Source organism: Spinacia oleracea, chromosome 4 (assembly GCF_020520425.1).
Source record: "Spinacia oleracea cultivar Varoflay chromosome 4, BTI_SOV_V1, whole genome shotgun sequence".
Lineage (NCBI taxonomy): Eukaryota > Viridiplantae > Streptophyta > Magnoliopsida > Caryophyllales > Amaranthaceae > Spinacia > Spinacia oleracea.
Window position 1 is genome coordinate 183,035,084 of NC_079490.1, and position 16,908 is coordinate 183,051,991.

The window sequence follows — 16,908 nt, forward strand, 5'->3', positions numbered from 1 at the left end:
CCAACAAGGATTTGCCAGACATAAAAGGTAGATATCTTATAGCCAACAATGCCTGTCAAACCTTCTGTAAACAATTCACTCCGTTTTCAAACAGTTATCAAAGATTCAGATGGAGGATCGTAGGGTGGAAGCATTCCATGGAGCTTGGTACATGTCCATGCCATTTTCGTGGTGCTTTGAAAGCATGTGTTGCACTAAAATGTGGCAAGGAGCAGCAAATGCAATGAGGTTTTAAAACCCTTGCAGCATAGCAGCAGTGCAGATTTGTGGCTCACATATCTCAGCTGGTTGCGATAGCTAATTTTGACTAATCCTTTCATTTAGGGCACTATTAGATGGCAACAGATAAAGGTCAGGGGTGTTGAGTAGATTTGTTTTGAAACTTATCTAACTACACGTTTCTACCTAGCTTAGAACAGCTCGACTTATTTTCAAATTCTGTAGAAATAATGTGAGCCCAATATTTAAGGGACTTAGGATTTAGGACTATATTATTTCAGTGCTTTATTTAACTTAGTATATGTTTAAGGCTAGAGAGGTATAGGATTTATGCAAGCAGAATATTAAAACCTAATTGTTTGCTATGCTTTATTTTAGATGTAGTTGATTAATTATACTGAACATTTCCCTGGAAAAGTTTTAAGTTGTTTCACGAACTTGAGTGTCCAATTAACTTTTATTTTGAGAGTAAATCCAAAACGCACATCTTGTTTACGTTTATGTGTGTTAAGCTGATACTAAATACATATACGAAGTACTAAAATATGAATGAGATAAGCTTGAAAATAAGTTGTCTACTGTTGCATTTAGTTACGCCGTCACCGTTGACCCTGAGAAGCAACAACAGTTCCACAGAGTGAGGAAACCTCTATGTCAAAGAGGCACTCATAAAACAAGACAAGAAAGATGGGAGAAGGCAAAGATAGACCAAAATTATGTCCAAATCCTCAAAACAGATCGGCCACTCTCTGGTGGACCTAAGGGAATACCAGGCATCAAAAATCATATTGAATTATACAAGAAAGGGCCAAAGAGGGGGGGGGGGGGGGGGGGGGGGGAGGAGGAAACTGCAGTGAAATACTCAAATAACTCTGGTGTTCTACTACATACACAACAAGACACGTGAGATAACTATAGAATAATGGAACTAAAAAGTAAAAACCAAGCAGCAGTAACAAACCTCTTCATAGAATTCTTCTTCTAATTCCTCTACAATTGGGTGTTGAGGCCTGCTTCCGTATATGGAACTAAGTTCTGCAGAACTTGATGGCAGATTGAACCTCTGGTCAGGGGCCAGAGTTGCAAGAGCTCGAGCAACAGCTGCTGCTGCTTCTGCCCTAGCAGGAACCTGCACAAAGTCAAACAGCAATGGACACTAAACAATCGCTACCAGTGACAAATAGGTCGGTGGAGACCCCTTTATTTACGAGAAAATGTTGTTACAAAGAGGGAGGAGCAGCAGTCTTCCAAAAACTAAGTAATTCAAAATAGCATTCAGAAGCCTTAAGTCAATTAAAAAAAGTGATCCTGCGAAAACCTCACTAGCATGTGAACAACGAGAGTAAGAAACAGTAAGCATACAACTCAGCTACACAGACACGTTTCTAAACACCCACCTAAAACTAATCATTCCTTTCCATCGCCTTACGCATATAACAGCAACGACAAAGATTGCCATACAAGCTTTCTATCCTTATTCCTCTCAGAGAAAATACCCAACTTACCCCAACCACACATAGAGGCGATATAGCTAGTTTCGCAGGAAGGACAACAGCTTAAAATGCAAAAACAAGAGGAAGACATCTTCCCGTTAGCACCGCACCAAAACATACACATTAGATGACGATAACTTGGGTCTCTACACATGCAGCTTATCAAAGAACTGAATTTCTCCCTCTTGGCTGCCCATAGACAAGCTTTTGGATTAGACTTCAGAACCTTAGCGAATCAGTGGGTCTCTCAGAAATGAGAATTCTGCAAAAAAGAACTACCATCTCCCACCAACAATGGAGGCCTAAATAATTAATAATTGCAATCAGCTGACAGTGGCGTCACCTGAATCTGCAGGCTTATTCACACGCATCAAATCATCAGCAAGGAGACTACATAGCAGAGACTGAAATGCTTTTTGGCTATGTACTTCCAAGTTCCAACCACAATCTCATCATATACTCCCTCCGTCCCAAAACTATCTTCCTGCTTTCCTAAACGAGCGTCCCAAAATTATCTTCCTGTTTCTAATTTTGGCTACTAAGGCCCCCACTTTCTCATGTACTATATTAATTAAAATTGAATTGAAAACCCCACCCATGTACTATATTCCACTTTTCCCATGTACTATATTCTCTTTCACATGTACTTTATTCCACTTTTCCATATAACTCAATCATCATTTGTACTTTATTCCACTTTTTCATGTACTATATTCCACTTTTCTTAAAATCCGTGTTTTTGGTCAAACAGGAAGATAATTATGGGACGGAGGGAGTAGTAGAAATAGAGAAGTAAATAGTGTTTCAAGGCAGAAGGACTGCAAGCCAAAGTACTTTACACCCGTCACACAGTAATACTGTGAAAGACGAAATGAATACCATTATTTCAAGAAAATATAAACAACAATAATATTTTCTACTGACGGAAGCTCGGAAGTCATGTCTTGCAGTACTGTATTGTGTACTCATTTTTAAAAAATCTATTGACAAAAGTCAGGTCCACAAACCCCCCAAAAGAAAAAATGTTGCAGACACAACCTCAAATAAGAGATGATCTTGTTTCTCAATCAATGGAGATTAGTTAGATCACTAATAACCCTAATGAAGCGATTGACCCCGACTGTAAAAATCCTAGAACGTAACTTAAATATGTTCTTTGATAAGTCCTTAGTCAAAAACATTTTTGGCTCCTCTACTTCCATGTACATCACCAAATAATCAAAGAACTAGATTTCACAATATTGCAATTTTGTAAACCCTTTACTTCGGTGTTCTCTTTCAAGCCACCTAACATCTTTCACTTATCCGGTAAACCCAAGTAAGTGTGAACAGAGACAAACTTAGTGCCGCAGAAAAGTATGAGATGATCCACTGACTGTTCATCAGATTTGCAAAAAATGCATCTTTTAGCAAAGCTGTCATTTCTTCACTAGAATTCATATCCTAACAAGATCCTTGCCTTTGTAGCTTCCCAAGCAAAGGAACACATCATATGAGAAGCCCTAGTCCTCAAAATGGACTCAAAAGGGAAGTCAAAGTTTATCATCTCCTTCAAGCATGCTAAGGAAATTTTTCATAGAAGGACACCTCCCAGAAATACAACCATGCCACAAGTCATCATCATCATCAATTATCCAGAAGCCAAACCTTCTTCCTACTTTTTTCTACACATAAGGTTCCAACTATATCCATTTCCGATGGAGCCAAAGATTCATTTGTTCTTTGGCTCTGGGATGTAATGGACTAAACCAAAATGGCTCTTAAAACCTCTTCGCTTCCTTTCCATGAAGTAGAAGATGGTCGTCCCATTGTCATCCCGTTATCACTTTTGGGTCAATTGGAAACAACCTCTCTGCACTTGTAGGGGTAAGGTTCCGTACATCCGACCCCCCTTACCTCGCTTCTTGCGGGAGCTTCTTTGAGGCAATGGGGTAATGATAATGATGATAAGGTTCCAACTCAAATAATCCTCGTCAGTCATCACCTACCACTAACCAAAGAATTCTCACACAAAACTGACTATGTACCACTAACCAGAGAATTCTCACACAATATTGACTATGTCATAAGCCACACCATTAGGAATACTAAAAAGGAGTACCACAAAAAGTTGGTAGGTAGTCTAATGATCGTGATAGCCCTCTCCTACCCTCCCTCCATTTTGCGAGAATTAAGTTGTCTTCCACCATATAATTTTTAAAGACTTTAAAAGCCATCGAGAATCAATGTCAATATTACCCCCATTTCCTATAGGGAGCTACCTGCTTGCACAGTAAGTGGGTCGGAAGTATATAAACTTACCCTTGCCAAGTTGCAATATTCAAGAGGCTATTTGAAATTAACCCATGGTATGATTATTAAAGAACCCCTCGAGTATCAACATTACCCCCATTGACTGTAAATGTCCACCAGCTTGCACGGTATGCTGATAGGAACAACCTTAAGCCCTTAACCTTGCAACAACCAGAGAGTATAATGAACCCATGATCTGATACGCGATGAAAATATACTACTCCCTCCGTCCCAAAATTAGTCCTGTTTTCCAAATCGGACATCCCAAAATTATAGTCTTGTTTCTATTTTTGGCTATTAAGGTCCCCACTTTATCATGTACTATATTAATTAAAAAATGCATTGAAAACACAACAAAACAAAAACTAATACTATATTTCACTTCCCCTTGTACTATGTCTCTTTCCCATGTCTTTTATTCCACTTTTCCATACAAACCAATCATCATTTGTACTTTATTCCACTTTTTCATATACTATATTCCCTTTTTCTTAAAACCCGTGTTTTTGGTCAAACAGGACTATAAATATGGGACGGAGGGAGTACTTGATAACAAATACTCCCTTCGCCCGTTTAGTTGTTAAATTTCCTTTTCTGGATGCCCCCTTTTAGTTGTCATGTTTCTGATAATAATAATAATAACCTAAAGCAGTAGGCCACAAAGCTAAGTAGATATTGATTAAGAAATAATATAAATGGTAGGAAACATCAACACATGATGCTCTTTTAATATTCTTCATTCCCAAAGTATGACAAGTTTCGCGACTAACATGAAACAAAGGGAGTAAATATTGCACTCAACGATTTTAAATCAGTTCATTATGATCCAAAAACAAGAGCGGGTAAATCTTTGTCTTCAACAGAAATATACATAAAATTAATCTCTCTCTCTCTCCCCCCAATGTCTACGCAATAGATTTTGTCACTTGAAGGTCTTGAACAAGCAACTTTACCCGGCAAGTCCAGTGTCATTTGGGCGTGTAAAGGCTGATTAAATTAGCTATATTATCCAATTTTGGCTGCATAAAAAGAATTAAAGTGACGGATGTCATGCTGATGAAGTAAGGGGCAAGGTTTATGATTAGTTTGCAACTTGGTATTGTATTGTCTACTCAAACACTCTATCTTACTTGGGCTACGAGAAACAGAATTTTGCGTAACATAACAACAATATCAGTCAAATTACAAACCCATTTTTGCTGCACCTAAGTGAGAGAAGAAGATATGAGCTTGAAAAGACCAAAAACATGGAGTCAATGACAGTCACAATTTGGGCAAAATAATTGTCATGTAAATAATTATATGTGCTCAAAGGCCTCAATTTTGCTCATATAACCTCATAACATCATGTTTATCATATCCATCAACATCTCCAAGTAATTAAATCGTCGAAAATCAGATTGCATGTAGCATTGTTCCACTAAGTTTTTACATGCTAATCCATGAACTCAATTATCAATTTATCATAACACATTTTTTCACATTCTAGTGGACAAAAAGTTGTTAGTTGATAGTTTGTTACCAGAAAAATATTCCCAAAGTCAGAGTTCAACTAAAAATAAAAGGTAGTTGCATGACTTGCATCTATATTAGTATTCTAAAACACAAACCATTTAGGCCAAAAAACTAGTTGTACCTTAAAGCTGGGTATATTTCTAATCTTGGAGTTGCTTGGTGGCATGATAGTTTTTCAAGCAACGATCACCTAAAACCATCACTCAGTCCTCATCTCCAATCGACAAATATTCAAGCAAGCCAATATACTCAATCGAGGTAAGACTGAAATTACATCCCCCGTCTCAATGAAAGCAGATTGAAGCAAAAAATCATGACCAAATCTAAATAATCCAAACTTCTACGGAGTAACATTTTTGCACTACAACTAACCCAATTTATCAGCTTCTATCATCTAATAGAATGTAATCCACGTCAAAATATTTTGATCACAATAAGTTTGTCACTTATTCCCCTAATTCAACTTTCATCTTTGAATCACGAATACTCAATCGAGGTACACCAACGCCGAATCAAACTGATAACACCCAAAACAACACTTTAGCATAAACATCGCCAAATGGACAACCAAATGAACTCAAAAAAAGATTCCAAAACTAACACCATTGAACCAAGATTAATTTAGGACATCAATTAGCTACAAAAATTAATACCAGATAATTCTAATCACAGTAACCTAATCACATTATCACAATCAAACCCAAAAAAACGGAAATCAGAGAGTGGGAGATTAAAAACCTCAGGACGATCGGAAGTAGAAGGAAGAAGACCAAGAGACCGAGCCGAACGAACCGAACTTAGTATTTTCTCTCCAACCTTTGAAAAATCCATTGAACCACCACCACCGCCGCCGCCGCCTTCTTCACCACCAGCACCGCCTTGAAACAACCACAAAGAAGCCAAGAAAAAAACCCTAGAAGTGTCGAAACCTTCAATGGCGGTATTGCTTAATTCGCCATTAATACTGTAGATGAAAGGCAGTGGACTCAACGAAAATAGCGATGATGATGTTCCACTTCCTGGCTGCATTTCAGTTCAGAAATCATGGGATTCAGAAATTGGATTCCCATGCATTGAATTTCATTTGTCAGTTGATTTTTTGGATTTTGGTGTTGACGAATTTACTCTAAGAAGCTGCTGCAGATCTGATTTTCTTATTTTTTGTTCTGTTTTTAAGTTTGGATAAATGGTTTCTTACCCCTAAAAAAAGCGAAAAAATGTTTTTTCAACCTACAAACTACTTTTTTTTTTCAACTTACAAACTTTAAAACCTGTATTTTACGGTACCACTTATACAAAATATGGAGTAAAACTTGTTTTATACCAATTGATAATGGTAAAATTGATGAAACTATATGAGACCCATAATTCAATTTCGCTCCAATTTTCTACACTCCTTCTGTGATTTTCTTTAACTCTTTCGCTCTCCTCTTTTTAGTGCCATTAAATTTTATTCATTTTTTTTATCATTTTTGTGAATTTATGGGATGAAAAATTGTATGTTTCATGTAAGAGGAGGAAGCACGAGAAAAGAAGGGAGATAAATACATGAAATCGTGGAAGAAAGAGAAAATATCATAAATATTACCGTATTGCGGGCCCCACATAACGGTTTCATCTATATTTCATTTTCAGGTGGTAAAAAACAACTGTACTTTTTTTAGGTGGTAAAATACAAGTTTTAGTTTTTTAGGTAGTACGGAATAAAAATCAATTTTTCGATTTTTTTAGATGGTAAAAAACAATTTTTCCTTTAAGTTTTAACGTATTTTTTGTCACATGTTTTTAAAAAATAAAAAATTTCTTAGAAATGTTGGTTGGTGAAAAAGTCCAAGTCTATAATAAATACAACCATTTTTAGTACCAATAACACAGAATATATCAGTATCAATAACGCAAATGACTTGTATTGGTATTTCTTGACAATTTTACATTTTTGTTACTATCATATTATGTATTGGTACTGAAGATGATTGTATTTGGATCACTTGTATCCATATAGACACAGTCACACAAGCCACTTGAGGTTTATTATTCCTCGTTGATCTCCAAAATTAATATTCAATATAAATTTTGAGTTATGTGTATTTCCTCTAAAACAAATTTGAGTGTATTTTTTCAATATCTTTTTTTCTACATCCAAATTTATCAATTTTTCCTTCGGAAAAAGTACTTATAATGATGACAACGTGTTATCAATCCTTTCAACTACTAAATTATTTCGACTACTCCCTATACAAACAAATTAATTACCACTTAATTTCGCATGAAATGTAGTATGAAGATCATTTACGATATACTTGACCAAAATGTCGAAGTTATCACCTCGACGTGTGTGCAAACCAAGAAGTGGTCCTCCTCGGCGCGTGTGAAAACCAAAAATTAATCAATCCCACAAAATTATTTTAATGCCAAAGAGGTCTTGTTCCGGTGGTTAAGATCAAGGATTTGTGTACTGTCTCAGGTTCGAATTCTCGCCCCTATTTGTAATTTATATTGCCTTTGTGGCTTAATTATTCGCAACAAAAAGAAATAAAAATAACATAAAACTAACCCATGTGGCCAAACTAATCGCGTGGCCACAAATTGTTTTGCGCCAACAACAGTGAGTGAGTGAAGCTTCAGATAATTTTGTAGGTAGGGTAAAAAATAGTTAGACTTCTGTTGAATTTTAGCTCTCATCGTGGTATAGATTTCTGTTGTTTGGGCTTCTACTGTGGTGGAATCTTAAAACAAAGAAATTTCTGTCATGGTGGAAGCTTAAAACGCAAAAGCCTTCATGTTAAAATTAAAAATTAAAAATAAAAAAAAGTATTTTTTATTACTGATATTAATTTTTTTTTTTTGTAACTTAATGTTAAATATATATTTCTATTTTGCAAAATAGTTAGACTTTCTCCTTTTGAGCTCGCACCATGGTGTAGACTTCCACGGTTTAAGCTCCCACCATGGTAGAAGCTCAAGCAGCGCGCATAAGTTATTTATTAGTGTTGGTTTTGAAATTATTATTCGGAAAAAAATTAGTTAGACTTTCGCCCTTTGAGCTCCATACATGATGTAAAAAGGACTAATAAAAAAAGAACTACTCAATTAGGAAAATGTGTCCATTACAACCCCAAAATTTTACCAGTTTACCAGTTACAACCTCAAACTTTCATTTTTGTTAATCATAGCCTAAAACTTAATCACACATTTTAAATTACAACATCGGGTCGAGTTTCGGCTAACAATGTCGGATATGATGTCATTATTATTATTTTAATCACTTTCTCTTAATTAAATAAATTTAAAAAAATTTAAAAAACTAAACTATTTTTTTATAAAAAAAGTCCCTCGGCTTTCTTGCAATTTCCCCTAATCAATTTTCCCAGCCCATTTCACCTTGATTAAATCAGTCCTTCGATACAACCGTTAACCGCAACTCGCCGGAAACACTCTACATCAGGCGATGAAGCGGTGGAGATGGTGGTATTGCACCAAGGAGTAAGGTGGCGCTAGTCGCTGGTGACAAACACGGTGGTTGAGGACACCCCGTTAACAAAACCATCAACTCCTCTCCTTAATGCAACCCCAGTAGACCACCCGTGAAACTGTAATCCCCCGTAAAATTATAAATATTATTAATATATTTTAATGTATAGTTAATTATATTAAATGGAATTTACGAATTTCAGAAATAAATATGTAATTAACGAATATTTATTTTTATACGTTTTAAATATTTCAACGATTTATGAAATTAAAATAATTTTAGAATTTTATGTTGAAAAGAATTCGAATTACGAAAACACGTTCGATTGAATTTGGAAAAACAATGCTAACCATTTTGGTTTCAAACAACCCCAATCTTAATTCTAGCCCAATTAGGTGAAGCCCAAATAACAAAAACCCAAAACTCTTTACTCCCTCCTTATTCTATTTCACGTAAGAAGCAAAAACCACCAAAACCCTCCTTCTCTCCTTCAACAACCTACGTGAAGCATCAAACCCTCAAGCCTTCATGTTGCCGTCCTAACCGCCGTCACCACCGCCGGCGTTTTTCCCCCTCCGTCATCCGCCTGTACCGCCGGTAACTTCTCTCCCCTCTTGTTTCGTTTTCTTCCCTTTCGTTTTCCTCCCCTCATTCGTTGTTCTTCTTGTCGAACTAGCACAGCCGCCCTCGACAGCCACCACCACACCACCATCGACCAGACACCACCACCACCAGTCGCGCAACCACCGCGCCACCCTGCTGCTGTCGCGCCCTCCACGCACAACAACACCCTTCTTTCTTCTCCGCGTGTTCGTCTTCCCTTCTCCACGTTGGGCAGCAGCCCTCCTGCCACCTGAACCACCATCGCGCCGCCAGCCTCCGCGACCACCTGCTCCTGGTGCCGCCGCCCCTTGTCGCCGACCAGCTTCTTCTTCCTCTTTTCTTGGTTATTTCTTGAACTCTAAGCAATTGAATCAAGTATTCTAATTTAAATGTTATTAATTTAAGTTATATTTTAATTAAATTGAATTTATGAATTTATGATTTAATTTAGAATTTCAGAACTTTATATTTTGTCTAAATAATATAATTCATTTTCAGATTATATAAGTACATGGAAATATTAATTTTTGATATCTAAAGTATGAATTTCAAGGTTTTATTATTTGTAAATCATGGTAGGACGATTGTGGGTTATTAAATTTATTGCTTCGATGTACTAGGAACGTAGATTGGCCTCGGTGAAGTTATAAATGAATTTATATTGCTGAAAATTTAAAGTACGATGTTTGCAAAAAGTTTTCAAGGAATTTCAATCACTAATTCAATAATTATGATGCTTGGAGAGCAAATATTCAAGTTTCGATATTGGGGAAGGTTCTAAAGATGTTTAGGGTGCATTTAGAATGCTTTATTATGGTTGCCAATGATTAGAAATTGATTGGGATTATTTGTTGGTTGTTTTAGGCGGAGGATTCTCTTTAGGCGACTTTTGGAAGTGTTAAAGTGGCCTATTAATTGTTTACACAAGGTACGTACATACCTGTGTGCTTGGAATGTGTGCTAATTGTTGAAACCATGTTGAATTTGTTGTTGAACTTGGCTATGTTGATAGTATTGTTGAACTTGGTGATGTTGATATTATTGACGAACTTAGTCAGGTTGAAATTGCATGTTTAATACTGTTGCATGAACATATTGAACCTATATTGCATTATGAGAATTATAACATGTTAGTATGGCTGATTGATGCAAACATGTTTGATTGGGAACACTAGATTACTTTGTATATATTGATTCAGATCAGTTGATTGTTGTTCCCTTTTAGCTTTTCACTACTTTATGAGGGCCGAGGACCTTGTTTAGTAAGTTGAAACCTTATACCCATATAGAGGGGTTAATCAGTATTAAAGGAAAGGTTGGATTTAATTGGAATGAGTCTTGTTTGATCCCTTTATGATCACTTACTTAATTCCAAGATAAAAACAGTTGTGAATACATGTGGTTTGTATGCCTTATGTGATTGTTGAGTCATAACAGAGTTTCAATTTGTAAATCATGTAAAGTGAAACTGAGTAGCAATAGCTTTAGACTGTGCACGTCTAAAGTGACAGACAAACAGGAGTTGGGGTTCATGGTGGTAGCCCATGGCCTTTAATTCGGACCGGATTGATCACCGTGTCCTATTTTTATTCAAACGTTCCTCGATATCGCAGGTCACTGAGGTTACGGAGTCGCGCCCGTACCTCGTCTTCCTTAGTGAAGCCTCTAGCTAGAAAACTCGGTCCATTGTCTATTTCAACTAAAATAATATTATTGTTATAAGTCTAGCCTAGTCTAGTCAAGTATGGTCGTCAAATTATCATGTTTGTCTGCCCTTATTTATGTTCATTAGTATCATGTTAGGATGGTTCGTTTAATAGTATCATGTTAGGATTATTATTGTTTTAGTATGTAGTACTCAGCTTTGCTGATTACGTGCTTTGTTTGTGTGTGTTGATCATGGCTATGCCTTATTGATCCTGTGATGACCCAACTTTGGTGAGCAGTCTCTAAAGATCAATAAGCGTTGCCCATCTACAGGTTTGAAGATGATGCATCATTGGGATCGGGATTAGAGAACTTGTAGTTATATTTGTTTTATTAAGTGATTTGGTTTGTTAACTTAGATTTGAAAGTTGTCGTACTATTCGTATTTCCTTATTTCCGTTAATTGGTTTTGGACTTAATATGTAATCGATTATTTATGAACCTAAAAGTTAGTTTTATGTTTTCCGCTGCAAAATTCTGAATAAGCCGTACGTTTTCACACGGACGATAATGCCTTGATAATTCTCTATAGTTATATTTATAAAAGGGTTGTTTTAGAAAAAGGGAATTGTCGGGGTGTTACAGAAACACCAGCAAACATCCACCACACCGACTGCAACACACCGGTAAAACCCCAAGTAAACCCCCTCTAAAGTCTCCAGCAACACACCATCAAACATCCCCAAAACCACTAGCAAAAACGCCCCAACTCACCATAAATCCTCTCAAACACACTTAATTTTCAATTCCGATCTTTATCTCATTTAATTCAACCAACTCGCGCATTAATTGGATCGATCTTGAGCTAAATTAGTGATCCAATTTTCATGAAATCGGGTTCGTAATTAATCAATTTGGGGGAAAAATTAGGGTTTATAATTTTGTGTATAAAATCAATTCAAAATCACCTTGACCTGAACTTGGGGGGGGGGGGAGAGATAGAGCGTGAAGAGCATAGAGAGAAAAGAAGAACATCCATCGAAGAAGAAAGTTCAGATATGTAATTTTGAGTTCTTATTTTTTGAGATGATGATGATGATTTGAGTGCTTGCTTTCTGACATAATTTAGTTTTTTTTAAAAAATTTTAAATGCATATTAATTGTAAACCCATATATGACGTCATTATCAGACATCCGTGGCCGAAATCAATTGGTAGGTTGTAATTTAAAGTGGTGGATTAAGTTTTGGCTATAATTAACAAAAATAAAAAGTTTGAGGTTGTAACTCGTAAAGAGGGAAGTTTTGAGGGTTGTATTTGGCAAATTTTCCACTCAATTAAGAAAGGGGACTAATATTCAAGAACGGAGGGAGTACAAAATCTATTACAATTGCCAAATTCTCTATTCTGTATACAAAAAACTAAAATTACTTTTGTCATTCTTTTGACTATAGACGTAGTGTGAGTTTAACCAATTCAAAGAAAAAGGAGTAAATCAAACAAACATAATATCGAGGTCATCCCTAAACACTCCACCATCGTTTCTCCTTGAGATTGAAATCGCGCCGATACATGTAAGATTATTTCTCTCCTGAATCCATGCACAAACTCATTAATCAACAATGGGAAAAAAGTAGTGGAACACTTCCTAATGTGTTGTTTCTAGTCTGTTTTAGGTGTTGAGGTGCAACTCCTAAATAAATATTTTCATCAATTTTGTCTTCTATATTGAAAAAATTCATCCTTTTCTAAAATGAAAAATCTATACCTAGTATATAAAAAGGATAACCATGGATTATTGGAAGCTATGTGTTTTATTGGAAGCCATGTGTCATCTCAAATTTCATTCATCAATTCATTATTAGTTTTTTTTTTAATTGTTTCTATGTTTTACAACTTTAACTCCTCTTCCACTTCATCTTCCTTATTCAACATCAATTACTAATATTCCAATATACACATTAACCTCTTCCACTTCACCCCTTTAACATTCAATATTAATTCAACATATAATTTTTATATTTTTTCAACCTTCAAATTAGGGGTGATAATTTTATCAAAGTCCGTCGGATATTCGAACAACCCGAACCGAATTTATGGTTGAAACCCGATAAACACTGTTGTTAAACGGGTGGCGCGTGGATCGGGTGATGGGTCGGGTCAGATTTGGGTGGAGCTTCATCCAACCCGTCACCCGATCCATCATCTGATCCATCCATCCATCCGTTAAAATTATTAATTTTGTTTACTACAATTACTTAATTATTAATATAATCATGTATGTATTACCTAATATTTTTTATTATTAGCATTTTCGGTTATTTTATAATGTAAATGTATCAAAATTATAATTCATTGTCCACTATATTAACACATATTACTTTGTATTGATTGATATTATAAATAAAGTTGACGATAATTTTAATTACACCGGCTAATCATCCGATCCACCTGATTCATCCACGGATGCATGATGGATGAGTCGGATGTGGATGGAGGGTAAATGGAGTGACAGATGGGTTAGATGATGGATGAAAAGTTGACGGATGGAAGTGGATGAATCTCCATCGGCCCGATCCACCTCCGATCCATTGCCACCCTTACTTCAAATTACACCTCTATTTAATTCATATATTACCAAAAATCACAGGTACTCACTAATTAAAACTTTAAAAGATAGCCGAACAACCATTATAAAACCGTCCGTTCTATGAACAGGCTCAAAAACTAGTTGATTATAAAAGTATAACCTTTGACCCGTCTGCTTAAAAATTGCCAACTTTTGAATTAACTAAGAAAATTACAACCTTTTGCACTTGTCTTCTTTTATATGGCTGGAATGACCAGTAATCGAAATTTGTTCATACCCAAAAGATAGATCGGATGGAGTGCGAAATATTTTACATTGCAATAAACTTTCAAAACAGACTAAAACGGCAAATAAGGCAAATGAAAATAGTTCGAACGGAGTATGAAATATTTTACATAAAAAATAAAAAGGTACCCCCTTCGCCCCCTTTTTTTTTTATTTTTTTTTTTACGTTTGGTATTATGAACGTAATTTAACGACTAATTAATATGTATTGAAATTCCTCTATTTTTTTAATTTAAACAAGGAAAATTACGTTTATTTATAATATTTTCACTTTTATCAAAAATCTGATATTGGGAATGAAAAAGATTTAATGCCCCAAAGAATGTGAGAGATTAAATACCGCAAATAATTTAATTGGTTAAAATAATTTTCGGACACAATTTTTGATAGAATATTAAAATATTTATGTGATAATATAAATGGAAATATAAAGAACATTTTGGGCAGTGGTGTATGCAGGATTTTAAAATAGGGTAAACATTTTTAATAGAAATAAAAACTACAAATTTACTATAAAGCATATAATGAAAATGACAATTTCATAGTTCATCTTATATAAAATAAACTAGAATAGATGCATACAAACTTAGAAATTCTTGTTCTATCAAAATAATAGTGTAAAAGATGCGTAGTACAAATTAAACTATCTAATAAAAATAAGGAAATTTTGTGAAACACTACCTTTAAGTTTGGTGGTTTTGTGAATTGCTACATTTGATAAACTTTTTAAAATTTTACTACCTTATAAATTTGATTTGTTTGACTAACATTACCATTTGACGTTTTCTGTTAATGTTTTCCGTCGTGTATTTCTTCTATTCTTTTAAATAGCTGCTTCCTTTGCCCGTTTTGTTCATTTTCCATATTAAATAATCGTTGTAGTGGAATTCAAAGACGGAAAACATTAACGAAAAACGTCAAAAGGTAGTGTTAGTCAAACAAACCAAACTTATAAGGTAGATATTTGTCTACCCAATGTGTAATGGAATACCAAAATAGAATACGTAAAGAACATTGTGTGACGAAGAGATTACTCCGTAAGTATTTTACATTGTTAAAGTCAAATACTCATTCTGTATATATTTTAAAAAGAGATACACTTTTCTAAAATGACCTTTTTTAAAAAAGAGATACACTTTTTTTTTTGACATGTTTTGGTCCCCACTTCCGATTATGTTAATATGTCTCTCGCGATCCTTACACTTACTTACATTATCTTTTTACTACGGAGTATAATAAATAATCCACCCACTATCCCACTTTTATATTATTTTAATAAATTCAACAACAACATACCCTTCAAAGTGTATCTCTTTTTAAATGCGGAGTAGTAACTGTTCTTATTTTAAAAAAAACACCCAAAAATCAACCATTACAATCAGCAACGTCAGGAACAAATCGAAAAGGCTACATATACCCACTAGGTATAAAATAATAACATACCCTGGACAATTGGTTTAGAATTTTAAATTCCACGTGGGGTTGCTATTTTGGATTTAAACTAAATTAGATCCCGTGCATGCACGGATTTTGATCATTTTTCCACAAAATATTTAACTGAATATCCTCCAAACTACTGCGTAGTTATAACATTTTTTACATATTCATTTAAATTAATACATCTAATATGCATATTTAAAATGCTAATATGGTAATTTAACCTAAATATTGAGTGGTGTATTTTCCATTATTAATATAGCGATTTGACTAAAATATTACCAATTTAGAATAATTATTATTACGTCGTATCTATTATATTGTCATAATTTATAAACTAAATTTACTTTTCCATACATAAATAGTTTATAAAAAAAGTAAAGAATATAAATAAAATAAAACAGATACACCTTTTAGGAAAGTGAATTTTGGCGGGAAAAAGTCGCACCAGGAAATGACACGTGTAATCCCTGGTGTCTCTTTTAGTATATAGTAATAGTAATAGATAATAATAATAATAATAATAATAATAATAATAATAATAATAATAATAGGGCAGTTTCTCTCAAACAGGGGCGATTATGGCGATTATGGCCGTTTAGGATACGTCCATTCACCGGCGGATTCTGTGGCGGCGGCGGGTCCGGTGCAGGAGGTTGACGGCGGCGTTTTCAGGCCTTGTTTTGGTGCGTTTTCCAGGGAGTTTTCGGGCGGTGGTTTGGATCGTTTTCCAGGGTGTTCCACGCGGTGTTTGGGTCTTTGGGTGCGTTTCACAGGTGCGTTTTACAGGGTGTTTCAGGCGGTGTTTGGTGGTCTGGTTCTCGGAAATTCACAGGCGGCAAAGCAGTCATCATGTACGTTTTGATTTGAAGGAGTTTTGAAGGACGTTCGAAGGAGTTTCGAAGGGGGTTCTGGTTTGGTGGTGTTGCTAAGGAGGTTCTGGTTACGTGGTTGGTGTGCGGTGTTCGGCAGGGTGTAAGTCGTGCATTGGCTGGGTGCAGTTTGGCGCTGGTTGTTTAGTTGCTCGGGGGTCTGGTTCAGCCGGCAGGTTGTTTGGTCCGGTACGTTTTTGGTTCCGGTTCGCTGTTTGTTTTGTGGGTGTCATTTCGAATTTCGGCAGTGGTTATTTGTTGGTGTCTGTTCATATTTTATTGGTGTCAGTGCATTGTGGGTGTCATTGTTTATTCATTGTTGGTAGTTGGTACGTTGGTGTTACTTTTTGGTTGAAGTGCTTCGATATGGCGGCTTCCGTGGAGAAATTTCATTGCCCTTTTGTGGGTCTTAGCGGGTGCCAGGATGGAGGTGGGCGTGGTATGGTAAGGAGTTCTCTGATCACTCACTTACGGGATCGTCATT

At 35.6% G+C, this 16,908-nt stretch overlaps 1 protein-coding gene across 4 annotated transcripts in view; it reads right to left on the reverse strand.

The window, feature by feature from the left end:
- LOC110783730 (uncharacterized) overlaps window positions 1–6,737 on the reverse strand; it is a 33,379-nt gene extending 26,642 nt beyond the window's left edge. For 2 of the 4 annotated variants that reach the window (XM_021988093.2, XM_021988091.2), the window contains exons 1-2: window positions 6,258–6,730; window positions 1,181–1,348 (exon numbers count right to left, since the gene is read on the reverse strand). In XM_021988093.2, coding sequence (XP_021843785.1) covers window positions 1,181–1,348; window positions 6,258–6,548 — 459 coding nt within the window. In that variant the 5' untranslated portion in view covers window positions 6,549–6,730. Of the gene's footprint in view, window positions 1–1,180; window positions 1,349–6,257 lie in introns of those variants that run through there. The other 2 variants (XM_056843184.1, XM_056843183.1) reach the window with 2 other exon arrangements.
- Between the last annotated feature and the right edge of the window lie 10,171 nt (window positions 6,738–16,908).